Raw genomic sequence first — 20701 nt, 5'->3', positions numbered from 1 at the left:
TTATATAAGAAATGTCATTTGAACAGCAAGAATTTCCTTCCATAGTTTCAATATGCAAAGCACTTTGGAACTGCGAATACAAGAGGACACAAAAAATATTATAAAAATGCAATACCAATTATTTAAGTCACAAGAGATACAATGTATTTTATTCAGATTACTTATACAGTCATTGATTTTTTTTTATCACAAAACTATATAAAATACATCTATACAAACGGCAAACCAACGTCAATTTTTACAAAATCTCACAAAGTCTTTTACTGATACAATTCTTTTCAGGTATAAATGTGGCGAAATGCATGGAATTACAGTGCATTACTTTAGTTGTTGTTATAGTGTATGTGTTTGTGTATGTTTAATTTTTAATTTATATTATAAATCTATGTATATTCAGAAATATACTGTTTGAGTGTACTAACCTCAGTCTTGAGAGAATAGATACAAATCTACAACATACAGCAGATAAGTTTACATGTACATCTTAAATTTACTTGAGCATATTTTGTGAATCCAAGATGATATTTGCCCTTCAAAAAACTGAAAATCACCTGATCCTACTGCACTCCCATGACTGAACATTTATCATAGAGGCACTGAGGCATCTTATAAGAATTTATTTTGACATAAAATCATCTTATTGCTTGTGTATGTTGCTAGGAAAAACTTCTTTGTTACTTAGTTACAACCTTGGCTTGTAGTGTACAATGTGCCTTGATTAAAGCTTGCTACAGACCTACAGGTAGACCTACCCTTTGAATGCCAGCATGCATGTACTGTATGTTGACTTTGGTTAAAAGCATAGCACACAATGATTTGCTGTTTACGATTATACAAAACTCAAGAGACAGGCACAATACAGTTACACGCAAAGAATTACTGCGCAAACCTTTTCGTTCAACTTGTCAAAGACAAGTGTCAGTGTGCTGTGCTGAAGATGAACTAGTCACTATTCAACTTAACAGTGCATATTTACAACATCCTTTCACATTTCTCAACCTACATATGTTGCTTTTACAATTCCCATTTTTCGCTTAATTAGAATGTTTGCATGACACAAGTAGAACAATATGTTGATTGTAAATCTAAACTTACTTTGGATTGTAGAGAAAGGGATAGAATTAAACGTACGATAGAATGAAAAATGACTTGTTCTGCCTTGTTTGGCTATGGTAGGACTACAAGTGAATAACAGTGCATACAAATTTACAGGCATGAGTGTGCGTGTGTGTGTGTGTGTGCATTTTTTGTCTATTTACCCATTTTTTACAAGTCTTCCCCCACAATAAATGTTATTAAGTCATTCTTAACTAACGACTTAAGTGATCTAAGATGATACCTGTGACTTAAACTAGCAGCATCATGACAGGCAGATAATGAGTAGTCAGAGAAGCATGTGTGCACTCAATGTGTAGTTGCACACGGTTAGTCAGTTAACAGCCACTGCAAATTCACAGCCTTGCACTTCATTTCTCTCCTCCCGTCATACCCTCTCTCTCTCTCTCTCTCTCTCTCTCTCTCTCTATCTCTCTTTCTCTGTCTCTCTCTTCCTCTCTCACCTAGTCAGACCCCTACTGTGTGACGGCACGTTTAAGGGATGAAGATGCTTTCTGCACATCTTGTTCGTAATCTACATAATCAAGTCATCTATATGCGTCAGGTCAACAAGGCCCAAAAGAGTTCTAGGAGAGACGACTGCTCTTAGGCCAACAACAGGGAGTCCAGAGTCAAAAAGACTGGAGGTGGATGCACTAATTGGAACATTTAAACTGAAGCTTACAGGCTGGTTCAACAAAACGTTTTTCATTTCTTGATTAGTGCTTAAATGTGTGAAATCACAGTACCATTTTAGTTGCCAGTATATTCTTTATACCAAATTTACTACATCCAGTCTGTTAATATTTCCAAGGGTATCAGCTTATATAAAAGGAAATGCTAGTCTGTCATGCAATGACAAAGTTATTGCTAGTGCAAAATGACCCAAATAAGATGATCATACATGATCAAAAATAAGCAGAGCAACGATTAAGGCTAAAGAAACGTGGTAGAAATTAATAACAAATACAAATATATATAGCAACACACACAACCATCAGTTACATCAAATAAATCACATACATCACAGTATAATTCACATGAACCTCTCACTGGTTTAAACATGATTAAAAGGTCTACACATGCATTTTTATTTTATTTAATATCCCTCCAAAAAAAGACTATACATGAAATGATGACTAATTTTAGCTCTTTGTTTGTTTCAATGAGATCGCAACGCCTAATTCCTAATTTCTGAACCTATCCGCTTTCAGACCGCTAACAGCTTAAAGTCACCATCCAGTTAAAGGTAAGAACTTCTTGTTTCATGATTGAGAGTGTGTTGAGAAAAGTTATAAAACATCGGTGTGTGAAAACAAACATGCAGACAGAAGTAAGTGAGGAGTCTGCTGGATTTATATACAGCCGCGGAAAAAAATAAGAGACCACTTCAAAATTATCAGTTTATCTGGTTTTACTATTTATTGGTATGTGTTAAAGTAAAATGTATATTTTTGTTTTATTCTATAACCTACTGGCAACATTCCTACCAAATTTCAAATAAAAATATTGTCATTTAGATAATTTATTTGCAGAAAAATGACAATTGGTCAAAATAGCAAAAAAGATGCAGTGTCTTCAGATCTCGAATAATGCAAAGAAAACAAGCTCATATTCATTTTTAAACTACACAATACTAATGCTTTAACTTAGGAAGAGTTCAGAAATCAATATTTGGTGGAATAACCTTGATTTAAAATCACAACTTTCATGTGTCTTGGCATGCTCTCCACCAGTCTTTCACATTGCCGTTGAGTGACTTTATGCTACTCCTGGCGCAAGAATTCAAGCAGCTCGGCTTCTTTTCATGGCTTGTGACCATCCATCTTCCTCTTGATCACATTTCAGAGGTTTTTTATGGGATTCAGGTCTCGAAATTGGGCTGGCCATGACAGGGTCCTGATCTGGTGGTACTCCATCCACACGTTTACTGGCCTGGCTGTGTGGCATGGAGCATTGCCCTGCTGGAAAAAACACTTCTCAGAGTTGGGGAACATTGTCAGAGCAAAAGGAAGCAAGTTTTTCTTCCGGGACAACGTTGTACTTTGCCTGGCTGAGGTTTGTAAAAGACCATAAGGATTGAAGCAAAGCGGACTGGAGGTCCCTAAGTTCGTCTTCTCTGATGAGTCCAATTTTCAGCTTTGCCCAACACATGGTCGTCTGATGGTTAGACTGAGACCTGGAGAGGCCTACAAGCCACAGAGTCTTGCACCTACTGTGAAATTGGACTCATCAGAGAAGACGAACTTAGGGACCTCCAGTCAGCTTTGGTTCAATCATTATGGTCTTTTACAAACCTCAGCCAGGCAAAGTACAACGTTGTCCCGGAAGAAAAACTTGCTTCCTTTTGCTCTGACAATGTTCCCCAACTCTGAGAAGTGTTTTTTCCAGCAGGGCAATGCTCCATGCCACACAGCCAGGCCAGTAAAGGTGTGGATGGAGTACCACCAGATCAGGACCCTGTCATTGCCAGCCCAATTTTGAGACCTGAATCCCATAAAAAAAACTCTGAAATGTGATCAAGAGGAAGATGGATGGTCACAAGCCATGAAAAGAAGCCGAGCTGCTTGAATTCTTGCGCCAGGAGTAGCATAAAGTCACCCGACGGCAATGTGAAAGACTGGTGGAGAGCATGCCAAGACACATGAAAGTTGTGATTTTAAATCAAGGTTATTCCACCAAATATTGATTTCTGAACTCTTCCTAAGTTAAAGCATTAGTATTGTGTAGTTTGAAAATGAAAATGAGCTTGTTTTCTTTGCATTATTCGAGATCTGAAGACACTGCATCTTTTTTGCTATTTTGACCAATTGTCATTTTTCTGCAAATAAATGATCTAAATGACAATATTTTTATTTGAAATTTGGTAGGAATGTTGCCAGTAGGTTATAGAATAAAACAAAAATGTACATTTTACTTTAACACATACCAATAAATAGTAAAACCAGAGAAACTGATAATTTTGAAGTGGTCTCTTAAATTTTTCCGCGGCTGTATATACAGTAGTGTAATAGTGTTTTCTTATTTATTCCCCAAAGCTATCTGGGGATTTCTTAAACTCATAAATGTAGAGGCAAGCGTAGCCATCTGACCATCTATGACATGACCATCTTTCTCCCCATTAAATACAAAAACAAAAAGCACATCTATGCATAGATATCTGAGATCTGAACATCCATTTGTTTTGTAGGATATAGCAATCAAAGGGAGAAAGTGTCTTGCAGCTGGTTTCATTTTCCTTTCAGGTTGCCCTGTCCTGACCTACCCTGTCCTGTAAGAAAAATGATACTCAATCATTTTTAAGAAGGAGACCATCTGCTGTAATGATCAAATTGGACTGGATATTCACTTCTCAGATAAAGGGGTGGGTGGGGGGGGGGGGGTGGGTGACCATGAAAGAGAACAAAGGTGAAAAAAGTGTGGCTAGCAAGAAAAGGAGCAAAGAACACTGGGCCTGTGTGTGTGTGTGTGTGTGTGTGTGTGTGTTTGTGTGTGCGTGTGTGTTTGTGTGTGCGTGCGTGTGTGTGTGTCTGAATCTCTGTCACTGAGCTCGTAGGGCTCTCTCCAGGCAGCCGATCCCAACAGGCGTCTGAACGGTGCATGATTGGCTCATGACTGGCTGTGACCGTTGGTTGTGAGCGGTCCCAGACCCTACGGTTCGTGGAAGAGGATAGGCCTGGCCAGGCCTGCCAGGATCTTTGGCACCTGCACCGACACGATCTCAGCCATCATCTCAGGAAAGCTCACCTTTGAGCTCACAGACTGTGCCCTGACGAAGAGGTCAAAGGTGAACTGGTGAAGCTTCCTGACAATCTGCGAGACAGAGAGAGAGAGAGAGAGAGAGAGAGGAAACAGACTACCTTTTAAAATCTTAAATCATGTGACATCTATAATATCACAGAGATTTTTACATGGTTTACACCTACAATGACTTTGTATGGTTGTAATGTTTATATTGGTAACTCACTTAATATGCTGAATACTATGACCCAAGATAACAACTGGATTACATGTAAAACTGTGTAACATGGATTACATGTAAAACTGTGTAACATTGTTAAACTAATACGGCTAAAATCAGAAAGACACAAGATTGCTTTAATGTCTTTTAAGCAATATTTACTCAGGAGGTACTGTACATCCAAACACTCTGTGCCACATCAGGACACAGTGTAGCACAGTGCTAGAAAGCTGACTCCCCATTGCCTAATGCTAGGACAGGGTTCTAGGTGCATGGTCCTTGGTTATAAACTTAGACAAAATCCTCATAGTAGGAGATTTGTTTATCTGACAAGGCTACAACAGACTTCATGTCAAAATGACCAGCCGCACTTGTCTCAGCTCCTGCCCCTGTCACCCCACCTCATATCGACCTAATGACAGATGGCGTCACAAGTGTGCTTTGCTCAACCCTTGACATTGTTGCAAAAGATCATCAGAAAACAGAAAAGACTTGCCCCATGGCACAATGACCAGACTCGTGCACTTACAGTTTTTTACAATCGGATACACACTAAAATCAAAAGTGTAGCACAATTATCAAAACCTTCACTCAAGGAGCAAAACAACGGCTCAGATCTGCACAACTATAAGCTCATTTAAACATCACACTTTTTGCGAAACCATACACACAAGTGGTTTGCAAAGCACTAAACACACTTTTATGCTTTAGACACAGACGTATATCAAGATGACACTTCCTTGCAATTCCAAAACACTGACAGTCAAAATACTACACCATGTGGCAATCGGTTGAACACAGCCATCAGGTGCGCAAACACATGATTGCTTACAGTTTTTTACAATCGGATACACACTAAAATCAAAAGTGTAACACAATTATCAAAACCTTCACTCAAGGAGCAAAACAACGGCTCAGATCTGCACAACTATAAGCACATTTAAACATCACACTCTTTGCGAAACCATACACACAAGTGATTTGCAAAGCACTAAACACACTTTTATGCTTTAGACACAGACGTATATCAAGAGGTCACTTCCTTGCAATTCCATAACACTCTGTCAAGTTACCACACCTACGAGCCGGTCAAATAAACACAGCCATCAAGTGCCCAAGCACATGATTGCTTAATTGTAGACGCAACAAACAGGTTAAGCACTATAGAAATGCAGCAGATGAGTAACTGTAATCTGTCTTCAACCAAAATGGAAGGAGTCAAAAGAAGAAGAGTGAGGGTGAGAGGGGGAATCCACAGAGGAGGAGAAGGAGGAAGAGGCCGAGGCCATGCCATGAGGCTGAGGTCAAGGTGGAAGTAGAGGAAGAGGAAGACCTGTTGCAGGAGGAAAATGTGGTCAAAGAAGATGAAGACCAAATGTATCAAATACAGTAAACTTCAAAAGAGGACTGGCCCATATTCACGCAAGAAAAAGATATAGAGATCATAAACATGCTTTTGGCAAATACGTAATGCTATCAGGCTCAGAGAAATTCAAGCAAACATTATCGGTGACCATGCCATTTTCAATACAGTAATATCCATCAGGTCTCTCAGTCAACACTGGCGACACTGACAAATCTGTACATTTTACTGTAAATGGAATTGTAACCTGTATTGGAAACATCTTTTCACCTTTGTCTGATATTTGCTGAGCTTACAGTGTTATGCACACTACTGAAGTAGCATGAAAACTGGGACATGTTTTGTTGTGATTCTCCATGTTGACATGTTGACTGATTTGGGGTTATGGAGAGAATTACGTAAATTATATTTTCATCAGCATTGGTCTTGGGTAGTGTTTTTACTGTATTGTGTATTTTCACTTTCTCTGTACTTCACTTACACTACTCTAATCACTGAGAAGTAGTTTTGCTAAAAGTGTTTTAGGTTTATAACAGAAGTGTGTAAGTGGTACAAACAGAATTCAGTATATGCAATGTGTGTGTTTCATATGGTAACAAAATATGGTTTTGTTAAATGAGTGTATAGATTTTACAAGAGTGTTTCATTTTGCAATGGATCTAATGTTTTTGCTCATTGGGTGTGTGGTTGTGCTTATTGTGTGAGGCGATTGAAAAGCAAAACAAAGCAGTACAAATTGTGTGTATCCGATCGTAAAAAACTGTAATTGTAGACACACCAATCAGGTTTAAGCACAATAAAAATGCAGCAGATGAGTTCACCTATCTTGAATCAAAATGGAAGGAATCAGAGCGAGAAGAGTGAGGGTGAGAACCACGGAGGAGGAGGAGGAGGAGGAGGAGGGGAAGGAGAAGGGGAAGGAGAAGGAGAAGGAGAAGGAGAAGGAGAAGGAGAAGGAGAAGGAGAAGGAGAAGGAGAAGCAGAAGGAGAAGGAGGAATAGGCAGAGGCGGTGCCAGAGGTAGAGGTAGAGGCCGAGGTGGAGGGAGAGATAGAGGAAAAGGAAGACCTGAAGCAGGAGAGGCTCAAAGAAGAGGACGAAATTTGACAGATGACATGCGCGCCACACTTGTTGACCATGATATTGCCTGTGATGTGGACGAAACTCTCTGGCCTGATCCAGCTAGGAGGAGGGCTAATGTTTCAAACTTTCTGTAAAGTATTTTCTTTTCTTTTTTTTTGGTAATGGATAGAAAGAAATGTTATGTTTTTCCAAAAGCTTGTGTTTTGCAGTTACAGTATGAAAACTGAGACTTGTTTAGTCGTTTTGTTATTGTTCACCATGTTGACCGATTTGGGTGTATGGAGAGAATAAAATACTATTTTCATCAGCATTGGTCTTGTGTAGTGTTTTTACTGTATTGTGTAAATTCACTTTCTCTGTGTACTTCACTTACACTACTCTAATCACTGAGAAGTAGTATTGCTAAAAGTGTTTTAGGTTTATAACAGAAGTGTGTAAGTGGTACAAACAGAATTCAGTATATGCAATGTGTGTGTTTCATATGGTAACAAAATATGGTTTTGTTAAATGAGTGTATAGATTTTACAAGAGTGTTTCATTTTGCAATGGATCTGATGTTTTTGCTCATTGGGTGTGTGGTTGTGCTTATTGTGTGAGGCGATTGAAAAGCAAAACAAAGCAGTCAAAATTGTGTGTATCCGATCGTAAAAAACTGTAAACAAATTACTTAAAATCAGCGTACTGTTCTGCATTAATTGAAAATAAAAAACAACACAAGGTTTCTCTTTAACACCATTGCTAGACAAAAAAAAAACACAATACAATCGTACATTCTGTTCCTATAACCTGTAGCCGTAACTTTTTCAATAACAAAATTTTAATAATAAGAGAATAAATTCACAAGGCTCCTCCCCATCCATGGTCTTACAGTATGCACTATGACTACCCTTTGTAACACCCCTGCAACCTGGTGCACTCCTAGAATCCTTCAAACCCATTGACCTCCGTGAACTTAATTCCCTGATCTCCTCATCTAAATCATCAATATGCCTGTATGTTCCTGAATGTTCTCCATTCCAGATGTAGCAACAACTATCAGCCAACTTAAACAGAAAGTGCTGCCCCAACACTCACTAGAACAAAAAAATATGAACATATTTCACCTGTACTTTCCTCTCGTCAATAGCTCCCTGTATATAGAATTAAGTTCTCCTTCTAACATACAAAGCCCTAAACAGCTCAGCTCCAAATGACCTTAAGGAATTAGTTATGCTCAAAGATCACTTCGTTCCCAGAATGCAGGTCTCCTTTTAATTCCAAAAATATCAAAATCACAATAGGAGGCAGAGCCTTCTGCGATCACGTCCCCCCTTCTGTGGAATAATATTCCTGCTTCTATCTGAGATGCAGACACCCTTTCCATATTCAAATCAATCACGACTAAAGAGATTCTTCTTTAGTGCATGCCATAGTCATGAATACAGCATCAAAAACCTGTCACCTATCGCAACATTCATTACTGCTTCTAGCCGGCCATGTTGTTGTGTTTAGCTGGAGCAGGCTACAGACAGCGCATGTTGTACCCTGAAGGAGTGCCTTTATGGATTTTGGGTACAGCATACAGCGTTTTAAGATTTATTTGGGTTCTTTGAGGCTAGCTATTTTCATTTTAGTAAGTAAAATCTTCCTGTTCTGTTTGCAGATAATTTAGCTTATTCAAAGCAATATTTGCACCATTTTATTACTTTTATAACTTTTCTTGTTTTTGAAAGCTGATTTTTGCAGTGTATGGAATATAATAAGTGTATGACAGTGTGGTTGGGGGGGGGGGGGGGGGGGGGGTTACACTGCAAAAAAAATCAACTTTCAAAAACAAGAAAAATAAAGTAATACAAATTTAATAATTTTCTCAAAATGTAGGAAATTGTGCTTAAATTTAGCAAATGCTAGCACCATACTTTTGAAATGAGGCTATATGTTAGGCAATTTATCTTGAAATCAGTACAACTACACCTAAAACAAGTATATATGCCTTAAAAAAAAGAATTATTTCCTCAAAATGTAGAAATATTTGCTTGTATTCAGCAAATGATAGCAACCTCATCTTGAATTGAGGCTATATGCTAGGCAATTTACCTTGAAATAAGTTCAGCTTCTCTAAAAACAAGTGCATTTGCCTAAAAACTAAAACGAATTAAGAATGATTTTCTCGAAACATAGAAAAATGTGCTTATATTCAGCAAATAATACTTGAAATGAGGCTATATGTTGGGCAATTTATCTTGAAATCAGTACAACTACACCTAAAACAATTATATACGGTATGCCTAAATAAAAAATAAAAAAATTATTATTTCCTGGAAATGTAGAAAAATGTGCTTATATTCAGCAAATAATAGGACCATCATCTTGGAAAAAGGCTATATGTTAGACAATTTATCTTGAAATCAGTAAAGCTACACTAAAAACAAGTACATTTGCCTAGATACTATAAGAATTATTTTCTCAATATCTAGGACAATTTGCTTAAGTTCTGTGATTTTGTTATTTTATTTATTAGCTTAATTTTTTATTTTTTTTGCATTTAATCAGATACGATAGTAGTGCAAGACAGGATGCTAGCTGGAGGTAAGAATTGAGAAATGACAGCAAGTCGGACTCGAACATGAACTCTTACCTGAACTCTTATCTGTATCCACATCAGACCCATTCATGGTGCAGGGTTGCTTCCAGGTGTGCCACAGCTCCCTCCCTAAAACAGTCATCTGTTCAGGATATTGGCATTTTTTCGAGAGTTTTGAGGTCAATGCAAATGTGCAATTGATCATTGAGATAATATAGATTTTGCAGATAGCACAAACAATGCTTCAAATAATTTTTAAATTAGTAACTTCAACCTAGACACAGTTGCTATGGTAAAAACAGCTGCGAATGCTATCTGCACAATCTCTATTATCTCAATGATCAATTGCACATATGTATTGACTTCAAAACTCTCCAAAACAAATGGCAATATCCTCAAAAGATGACTGTTTTAAGGTTGGAGCTGTGGCGCAAGCGGCAGCAACACTGCACCATGAATGGGTCTGATGGGGACACAGGTAAGAGTTTAGGTTCAAGACCGACTTGCAGTCGTTTCTCAATCTCTCCCTTCAGCTCGCTTCCTGTCTCTCTCTACTGTCCTATCTGATTAAAGACAAAAATGAAGCTTGAAAAATAATAATAAAAATGATTTGTCCTAGATATTGAGAAAAAAATTCTTACAGTATCTAGGCAAATGTACTTGTTTTTAGTGTAGCTTTACTGATTTCAAGATAAATTGTCTAACATATAGCCTTATTTTAAGATGATGGTGCTAGCATTTGCCGAATTTAAGCACATTTTCCTACATATTGAGATAATAATTCTTAAATATTTTTGGTATCTAGGCCAATGTTCTTGTTTTTAGTGTAGCTTGACTGATTTCAAGATAAATTGCCTAGCATGCACAATCATTTCATAAGGATGTTGCTAGCATTTGCTGAATATAAGCACCTTTCTCTACATATGGAGAAAATTGTTCTTAGATATCTTTGGCATCTAGGCAAATGTACTAGTTAGTGTGCTTGCCCGAAGGGAAGCACACTATTGTTCTTCGTTTTTTACTATTTTTTTTATTCTAGTAGTTTTTCTTGCAGCTAACTACTCCTCGCCCGATTGAGATAGAGACGCCATTCAAACACCAAAACGTCCGGCCCGATCCGGTGCAAGCTGCTATGACTTTTCGTGGCGGTACTCCTTGCCACTCCTTTTTTATTCCTCTTTTTCCATCACCTTTTTTCTCCATAGACTTGCATGGCAGAACTTTGAGGCATTATGACATCATAATAGGCTCATTAAACTGGCTTGCACCTGTGATTCACTGACAACTCTCACTGACACCTGCGCACGGTTCCTCTTCTCTCTCTGTCCCTCTCCATTCAACTGTATAACTAGGAATATTAAGAGACACCTTCCATACCAGGGCTCTACTCACTCATGCATACTCACTCATGTTTACTCACTCGTGCATACTCACTCATGCATACTCACTCATGCATACTCACTCATGCATACTTACTCATGCATACTCACTCATGTTTACTCACTCATGTTTACTCACTCATGCGTACTCACTCATGTTTACTCACTCATGCATACTCACTCATGTTTACTCACTCATGCATACTCACTCATGCATACTCACTCATGCATACTCACTCATGCATACTCACTCATGTTTACTCACTCGTGTATACTCACTCATGCATACTCACTCATGCATACTCACTCGTGCATACTCACTCATGCATACTCACTCATGCATACTCACTCATGCATACTCACTCATGCATACTCACTCATGTTTACTCACTCATGCATACTCACTCGTGCATACTCACTCGTGCATACTCACTCATGCATACTCACTCATGTTTACTCACTCATGCATACTCACTCATGCATACTCACTCATGCATACTCACTCGTGCATACTCACTCGTGCATACTCGCTCGTGCATACTCACTCGTGCATACTCACTCGTGGATAATCACTCATGCATACTCACACATGTTTACTCACTCATGCATACTCATTTGTGCATGCTCATCCAGCAGGGAGAGCTGGAGAGCTGACACCTGCCCCAATTCCAAGGCACTTGTTCTCTCGGTCATGGCCGCAACAGAGCAAGCACACTCTCGCAGTTCGTTCACAAAACGCATTCTAGTTTTTAGTGTAGCTTGACTGAGAAGGATAAAATGTTTGAAATAAGAAATTCTGACTTTGACAAAGGAGTTTTGTACTTGTCAGTGGGGATCAAACTGCCTTATAAAAATGGCAATTCTAGTTTCAAGCATTAACATGCTCAGAACCAGTAATAAAATCTCAGTAACATGTAATAAACCCTTATTAAGATAATTAAGGACTGAAACACTTGAAGCAAGTGAAATGTTCTAACACAAAAAATGCCTGTAAGAAGAAATAACTTGTCAGACAAAAAACAAGCATATATTGCCTTGATTAAAGATATTTTATCTTACTAAGATTTCACTTTTTGCAGTGTACTATGTGCTAGCATTTTCCTGCATTGTAAATAATTGCCACCATCGATATAGTTTTCTGCTCCATTACTCTACTTAATGTAATAGTAGCCTCACAAGCAGTCTGTATAGCCACTAAGCTGTTCTTCAATATTTGAATGTTGGCTCCCCACCTTATCCTCAATCAACTCAATCTTTTTCTATCTCTGTTCAGCCAGTTTCAAGCAGGTGCCCCCCCGACACAGCATCCCCCCCCCCCCCCCCCCTCATGTGCCGCGGTTCTGCTTAAAGTTTCTTCCTGGACAAACTCCCTTTACCATACTGTTATATGTCAGAGATCTACAGACTGTGCAGCCCCACTAAGCACAGGTTTGATGGAAACTGGTAAAGCGCATGTGTGTCATGAATATCAAAGAGGTGACAAACCGGTTGCAGGGAGTCCATGAGTTGGGTGAGCTGGTTGAAGCGTTGGGCACAGTTAGTCTTCCTGGCGACACTTATCAAGCGATTCAGCTCGTTGATGTAGGTCATACGCAATTCGTCAAAATACTTCTGAGTCTTTAGACCTTCTGTTGGAACTGAAACCCAAAAGACAGGTGGAGACGCAATGAGAAAGAGAGAGACAGAACAGGTGTGGCAGACATTTTTTATCTTTTCAACACATTATGGGAGGAGGTGGTGATGGGTAAATTGCAGTATGACACCTTCGGAAAGAGCACCCCTGAATAGGAGAGTGTAGCGTATATCGGAGCTCTCTTGCCTGAACAAACTCTTACAGTCGCAGCAACAACTGTGCTGTTTACTGAGTGCAGATCACTGATCTATAAGATTCCATAGATCTATAAGTCTAACTTATGAATTACACTAGTATTGTGCTAGAGGAATGTGTGTGTGTGTGTGTGTGTGTGTGTGTGTGTGTGTGGGTGTGTGTGTGTGTGGTTGGGGGGGGGGGGTGATGTGCCAATATGCGGCTGCGCTGTGGCACTCACTGATGCTGAAGAGAACGAGGGCCTTCATGCAGAGGAACTCCTCCTCAGTCACCTGCAGGAGCGCAAACTCCTGGGAGAAGTGCTTCATCTGCACGCACTGCTCATACATGCTTGAGATGAGCATTCTCTGACTGGAAACAGAGTGAAGACAGAGAGAGGGAGATAGGAAGAAAAACAAGAAAGAGAGAGGAGGTTGGGGGAGAGGAGAGGAGACAGATTGAAGAGGAGGAATATGAATAAGCTTATTAGGCTCATCCACAAAGTTAGGTGTGGTACTTGTTTGAAGGGGCATAACATGGCAAATAAAGTTGAGAAGCACAGCACACCGTACTAACCACGCTAGTCTCCTCACTCTGTTAGAGTGTGCATTCACACATTAAGTGCACACTGCTTTTCTGAGCCAACAGCTTGCTGTATCATGAAAGCATTTTTGGCACTTGTGCTAAAGGAGATTACAGCCAACAAGGCACTTCAAGAGGCCAAGATGCGTTGATAAAATATCAATCCATTTTATTTTAACAGAGCACTGAACAGGTTAAGCTTATGTATCCTCATGGTAACACTAAACCTTTTATACAGTGCCTTGCATAAGTATTCACCCCCTTGGATGTTTTACCCTTTTATTGCTTTTATAAATCAGTCATGGTCAATATAAGTTGGCTTTTTGGACAAAAAAATTCACAAAATAGCCCTCTTTAATGTCAAAGTGAAAACAGATTTCTACATAGTTATGTAAATTAAATAAAAATATGTAATGAAAATAAGTGATTGCATAAGTATTCACCCCCTTTAAATAGACTGACCTAATTCAACAGAGGTCCAGCCAATTGGTGCTAGAAGTCTCACAATTAGTGAAATGGGGATCAGTGTGCAGTGAATGTGTCTCAAGTGATTGTAGTATAACGACACCTGTGTCTGGAAGGCCCATTCACTGGTCAGTATTCAGTAATCAGTATTCCTGGCTACTGTTACACCATGAAGACCAAAGATCACTCTAAGAAACTCAGAGAAAAGGTTATTGAAAAGTATAAGTCAGGGAAAGGATACAAAAAAATGTCCAAGGCACTAAACATCAACTGGAATTCTGTTAAATCCATCATCAAGAAATGGAAGGAATATGGCACATGTGTAAATCTGCCTAGATCAGGCCGTCCTTACAAACTGAGTGACCATGCAAGAAGGAGACTAGTAAGAGAGGCCACCAAGACACCTATGACTACTCTGAAGAAGTTTCAAGCTTCAGCAGCTGGTATGGGAGAGACTCTGCATACAACAACTGTTGCCTGGGTTCTTCACCTTCAAAGCTTCATGGAAGAGAGCCACTGTTGAAAAAATGCTTTGGTCTCATCAAACCACAGAACCTTCTTCCACTTGACCATGGAGACTCCCACATGCCTTTTGGCGAACTGTAGTCGATACTTTTTTCAACAGTGGCTCTTCCATAAAGCTTTGATTGGTGATGTATATTTCACTAATTGTGAGACTTCTAGCACCAATTGGCTGGACCTCTGTTGAATTAGGTCAGTCTATTTTAAAGGGGGTGAATACTTATGCAATCACTTATTTTCATTACATATTTTTTATTTAATTTACATAGCTGTGTAGGAATCTGTTTTCACTTTGACATTAAAGTTTTTTGTCCAAAAAGCAAACTTATATTGAGCATGACTGATTTATTAAAGCAATAAAAGGGTAAAACATCCAAAGGGGTGAATACTTATGCAAGGCACTGTATGCAATTATATGCCACTCATTTTATGCACATCTGCCACACTTCAAACACCCACATCAGACGGCCCTCTTTTACGCACAAAACATTTGTTTACAAACCAATTGTGAAATGTTTATGTTTGTGTGAATGAGTGTGACTGAATGTGCTGTACTCTAACTCAGCTAATGAACAGCTTGTTACAACTGAGGTGATTAGGAAGAATGGGACGCATTAAGCTAGAGCCATTATGTGTGATTACTGAATACTTTGATAGACTGTTTAGAACACAACTCAGACAACACATACAGCACATTTCCACTATGAAAATAACCAAAATAATAACAATAACAACACAAACCTCAAAACCCTTTTCTAAAAATCTAATAAGTATGCCAGAGAAAAAATGCCAGTCTTCCTATAAGCAGTATACCACAATATAAAGAAATGTCATCAGGCCTTTTGTGATATGTAGAGATGGAGGCCATGGAAGATGCTACTATGAGATGAATCCAATCTTCTCAGGCAGTGCCAGTGGCAAGGCCTCACAAAGAGGGGACTCAGTCTAATCAGACTGTATGTATTATGAGTCATTCCCCCAACAGCTGCAGGGGCAGCATGGCAACTCATTAATGGGAGGTACAAGACATCTGTCTGTGTGTGTGTGTGTGTGTGTGTGTGTGTGTGTGTGTGTGTGTGTGTGTGTGTGTGTGTGTGTGTGTGTGTGTGTCTGTGTGTGTGTCTGTGTGTGTGTGTGTGTTTGTGTGTGTGTGTGTGTGTGTGAGAGAGAGAGAGAGTGTTTGTGTGTGAGGATGTGAGAACATGGAAAAAGAAATCAGCAAACAGCAAGAGAGAGCAACGGAGGCTAATAACACAGCGAGAGTAGACCGTAGACCACAGTTAGAACTGCTGAGCAGAAACATCATTTCATGGGATGGCTGAGACTGAGACTGAGAGACAGACATCATTTTATGGGATGGCTCAGACTCTGAGACTGAGAGACAGACATAATTTCATGGGATGGCTGAGACTCTGAGACTAAGAGATGGAGGGAATGGGAGCTGAACGTACTCATTGAAGATGAGGTCAGGGGCGAAGTAGAGCATCTTGGCATTGACGTTCTTGAAGGATCTCCACCCCATGGCGAAGACCATCACTCCCATCCAAGCATGCTGTATCACCGTCATCTGGTCGTCGACGTGTAGACTACGAAACCCTGACAGACAAAACACACATGTCTATTAGTCAAACATTAGCTGTACATTTGATTTTGGTCGTATAGCTGGTAGATATACACAAAATAAAACATTATGCCATTTTAATACGTTTGACTGCAAGTACACAGTTTACCTGGAAGTCCCTTGGCCCACTTGACCACCTTGACGAGGTGCCTTTCGCCGAGCTCGTTGAGGCTGGAGAGCAGTGCGCCTGACGAGTCGGGCTGGCTGTGGTCGTGGCCAGCGTTCACCACCTCTGGCTCGATGGACTGCAGGATGTTAAGGAAGACCAGCTGGGAGTGGAATGACAGCGTGGGCTTGGGGGAGACCAACCTGGGCGCCTCGACGGGGGGGACCTGCGCCACCGCTTCCTCCTCCTCAGGGGCCCTTACCTGGCCAATCTTCTTCAGCTTGCGCGCTTCACGGTGGAGGGAAAGAGAAAACAGCGTTTGATTTGGCAATTGTGCTGTGTGCGTCACGTTTCAAGGAGTTCTAATATAAAACTCAATTTCCTTTTCTCTCTCCTTTCCCTCACTCTTGTTCACACAATTACACACACACACACACACACAAAGTGTCTCAGAACCAGACTGGCATAAAACACAATTCCTTTTTACTTGGTCATGGCACAAAGCTTGAGGAAGAAGGCGTGGGCACGTGCACATGTGGTGTGTGTGTGTGTGTGTGTGTGTGTGTGTGTGTGTGTGTGTGTGTGTGTGTGTGTGTGTGTGTGTGTGTGTGTGTGTGTGGATGAGGCACGGTTGTAGAGGGTTGTACAGTGAATTAACAACTGTATAATGCTTTTCACAGTGCCAGACAGGTGATGTAGACTGATCCCTCCATTTGATAACAGATGCACAAAACATTTTTGCTTTGAAAAAAACTGATGGCCAAGGGGATTAATAGCTTCACTATTTCACTTGATTTACAGTGTAAGGCTCTTAAGCCTAAGAGATGAGGCATTTCCTGGCTGGGTGCACAACCACATTCTTTCCCCTATGCTCAAGTCTGCTCAACGGCTCCACAACTTCGCCTTAAGGTCGAGCACAACCAAGAGGAATTTGGCTTGCTGTCTCTAGTAAAGAGTACAAGCCATACTATGCATAAATCTTAACATTGTCAGCACTGGGTCACTGAGTCAACAAGAAAAGAACAATTCCAAAATAAGGACGAACATGCCCGGTCAAGATGGAGCCCGTATCTCTTTCAAAATCTGAAGTGTTTCTGCGTGAGACTGCAGCAGTGAATCATATACTGTATCATATTTCCCCCTAATCCTGCGTCTGACACCTCTGCCCCTGATGATGCGCTGGGTCACATCTAGAAAGCTTCTGCCACGAGGAACCGTCGACAGAGCTCTGTACAGCACTTCCTAATGGGCGTGCTGGTTAAAGCAGTAGTTGCAACTCCCACATTGCTGCTGCCACTGTGTCCGCTACAGGAGCAACAGCCACACACGTCCTATAAACCTATCATGACATCCAAGTAAAACAATACTAAAAACACAAAACTATAGATAACATATAATAATGGCAGTTTAAGAGGTGCCCAGGAGCCTATCAGTGGAGTATGCATGTGTAAAAGGAACGCCCTTTGTTTTTCAAAAATGCAAATCAGTTCAGGGAGTTTTGCAGCTACTTTATACTGTGATAATAGTACCATCACACTGACTGGATGCTGGACTGGACTGGATGCACACTGACAGGACTGGATGCTCGTATTGTAACATTTACATAAGCTACTTTCTTAGGATGTGTTTGAGATCTTGAGGGTAAGTTAGAGACATTCAGGTGTTACACTTAGAAGCAAACTACTGGTTTTAAATATAACTGTAAATACTCATGGCAGTCAATACAATAATTTCAGTTATTGACAGTATTTTTGTGATGCCTATGGACATCATTTGCACAATCACACATGACAGAGGCACCAGTCAGGACTGCTTGCCGAGGCTCACAGTGGATGGACTCCAACACAAGTCATCCCTTTCAGAATCTAGACTTGGCTTGTTTGATAGCATCTTTAAATACAAATTTTGCCCCAGCTCTCCATGTTTGGCTCTTCTTCTATTCTCCATCCAATAGCACTTAGTCAAGACCATGTCTATCCTCCACTTGTTGCTTTATAGTCCCTCATATGTGAATGTAATTTTTTTTTTCAACAACAGGGCTCAACTTCAAAGTCAGAAGAGCTCTAAACCCAAAAGGCTTGTAACTGGGGCAGAGACAAAGGCCAGCTTGAACAAGCACTGTGCTTCAAACTTTTTTTGCATATAAAACACTTAAGGGTGGAAAGTAAAGCATGGAAAAAAGCATGCAGAGTGTGCCAGTAAGACCGTTGAGTGAGGCAAATGTGTGACAATATGGGGTCATATTGACAAATCGCCAGTGTGTGTGTGACAGTGTGTGTGAGAGAGACAGAGACAGATCAAGCGAGAGAGAGAGAGAAAGCGAGAGAATGAGAGAGAGAGAGAGAGCGAGAGAGAGAGAGAAAGAGAGAGAAAGAGAGAGAGAGAGTTTGTCTAACTGCACCAAAATTGGACCTTAATCAATAACTACATAAATAGCCTAAATACATTTTCAAAGCAGAAGAGCTTTCCAAAAGGGGTGCTTTCTCAGTAATTTCAAATTGAACAATATTACAAACTCAGAAACTCATAATCCAGCAATTATCAGAGGCCTTTTAGCAAACCAAGAATGTTGAAACAGCACGGGTGTCTGATGTACCCACGGATAATATCTATATCCCAAAGTTAATGAACGAGACTGCAGTCAATCTTAGTGATTCAGAGGCAGAGATGATTAAAAACTTTCCCGGTGCTGCTGAACAGGTGGAATGCACGGACAAAATCAGCTATGCCAATCTGGTAAATAGGTCAGGTTGCACTGACCTTTCAACGCAAGCCTACCGCCTACGTTGGCTTAATGGCATTGTATACACAGCAATCAAATGGCCTTGGGATCATTAACTATTTTCAGAAGTCTCACTCTCTCTTTCGCTCAGTCCTCCTCCTCTCTCACTCTCTCTTAATCACCTTCTCTCTAGCTTTCATTCCGTCTTGCACCCAAATGCTGAATATGATAAGCCAATAAGGGTGTGGTTGCCCATGCAGATTGGATTTCTCGAACAGCTAAATGCTGGAGTGACTCCTAAAAGCTGCGTAATGACTAAACCACTTCAAACTGACCTTGCAGTATCTGCTGCCAAACTCACTCATAAACATACATAACACACACACACACACACACACACACAAAGCTTGTTCATCCACATCTGTCAGCCAGGCTTATTGACCAACCTGCACAGCGTTACCTATGATAGGTATTCCTATCCAAGGTTGTCTGGTCAACCTCATCATTCAAGCCATTCAAATGCAGAGCTCAAAGTCAGGCAGTGCGCATCCCAAAATGTCACTCATGATCAACATGACAGACTGGACAGAACTGTGGAAGGGATATGAAATGTACCAAGGTTTGTTTTGCAAACCTTTTCAAGTGCTGACTTGATTATAAAGTTTTACATATTGTAGTTGTAACTACCTCTGTGAAATGATAGAGACAGAAAGAGAGACTCGAGCAAAGACAACAGTGATTGATTAAGACTAATGTTTCCTAATTTGATCCCCATTAGTATTATCTCAGAGACCAACTCGGCAAGCTGATGGCAAGTACGACACCCGCCAAATGTTACAACTAACAGATTACCGCATGGCATTTGACCAGAGCTAGTCCAGTTCCCTGCCCTATGCCACCAACATCACTCTGCAGATGACTGCAGAGGGTAGGTTAATTACCACACGCATATTTTTGTTTCCTTTTTTGTCTCATCCCAGGCTGTTATTAGAAACAAAACATAAAGATGGCATTCTAAAGCAAATTTCATGATGACATACTAATTTCATCATTCTGATTGGTTGTTGTAGATATTTGAGCTGTGATACACACAACTCAAATATGTAACATAAATCTTTAGGTACTTTAAATCAAATTTACTGGATCAAGGTCTACATGAGTTCATGGGTTTCATTTTTTGCCATGACATTATGATAAAATTGCTCACACATTTCCAAGAAAGAGCCTTGTTGACATGAAAGATGGAGAGCAGGGAACGAAAGATAGGAAAAGTGGGACCATGATCACGACAAGGTGCGATAAAGACAGAGCAAAAGGCTGAAGAACCCAGGAACAGAAAGAAAAGAAAAAAATGTCGGGAGGGGAAGACGGAGCGCCACACCAATTTTATCTAGTTGGGCCTTTTATTAAGGCCACTGAAAGGAGCAGAAGGA

The 20701-nt window shown here is 40.1% G+C and overlaps 1 protein-coding gene across 1 annotated transcript in view; it reads right to left on the bottom strand.

The window, feature by feature from the left end:
• Positions 1-4471: 4471 nt before the first annotated feature.
• ar (androgen receptor) overlaps positions 4472-20701 on the bottom strand; it is a 30260-nt gene continuing 14030 nt past the window's right edge. The window contains exons 4-8 of the mRNA XM_080834882.1: positions 16550-16834; positions 16271-16415; positions 13492-13622; positions 12929-13080; positions 4472-4908 (exon numbers count right to left, since the gene is read on the bottom strand). Coding sequence (XP_080691008.1) covers positions 4747-4908; positions 12929-13080; positions 13492-13622; positions 16271-16415; positions 16550-16834 — 875 coding nt within the window. The 3' untranslated portion in view covers positions 4472-4746. The remainder of the gene's footprint in view (positions 4909-12928; positions 13081-13491; positions 13623-16270; positions 16416-16549; positions 16835-20701) is intronic.

The sequence above is a fragment of the Sprattus sprattus genome (genome assembly GCF_963457725.1).
Source record: "Sprattus sprattus genome assembly, chromosome: 1".
Taxonomy (NCBI): domain Eukaryota; kingdom Metazoa; phylum Chordata; class Actinopteri; order Clupeiformes; family Clupeidae; genus Sprattus; species Sprattus sprattus.
Note: the sequence above shows the minus strand (reverse complement) of the source record. Positions and strands in the feature narration are given on the sequence as shown.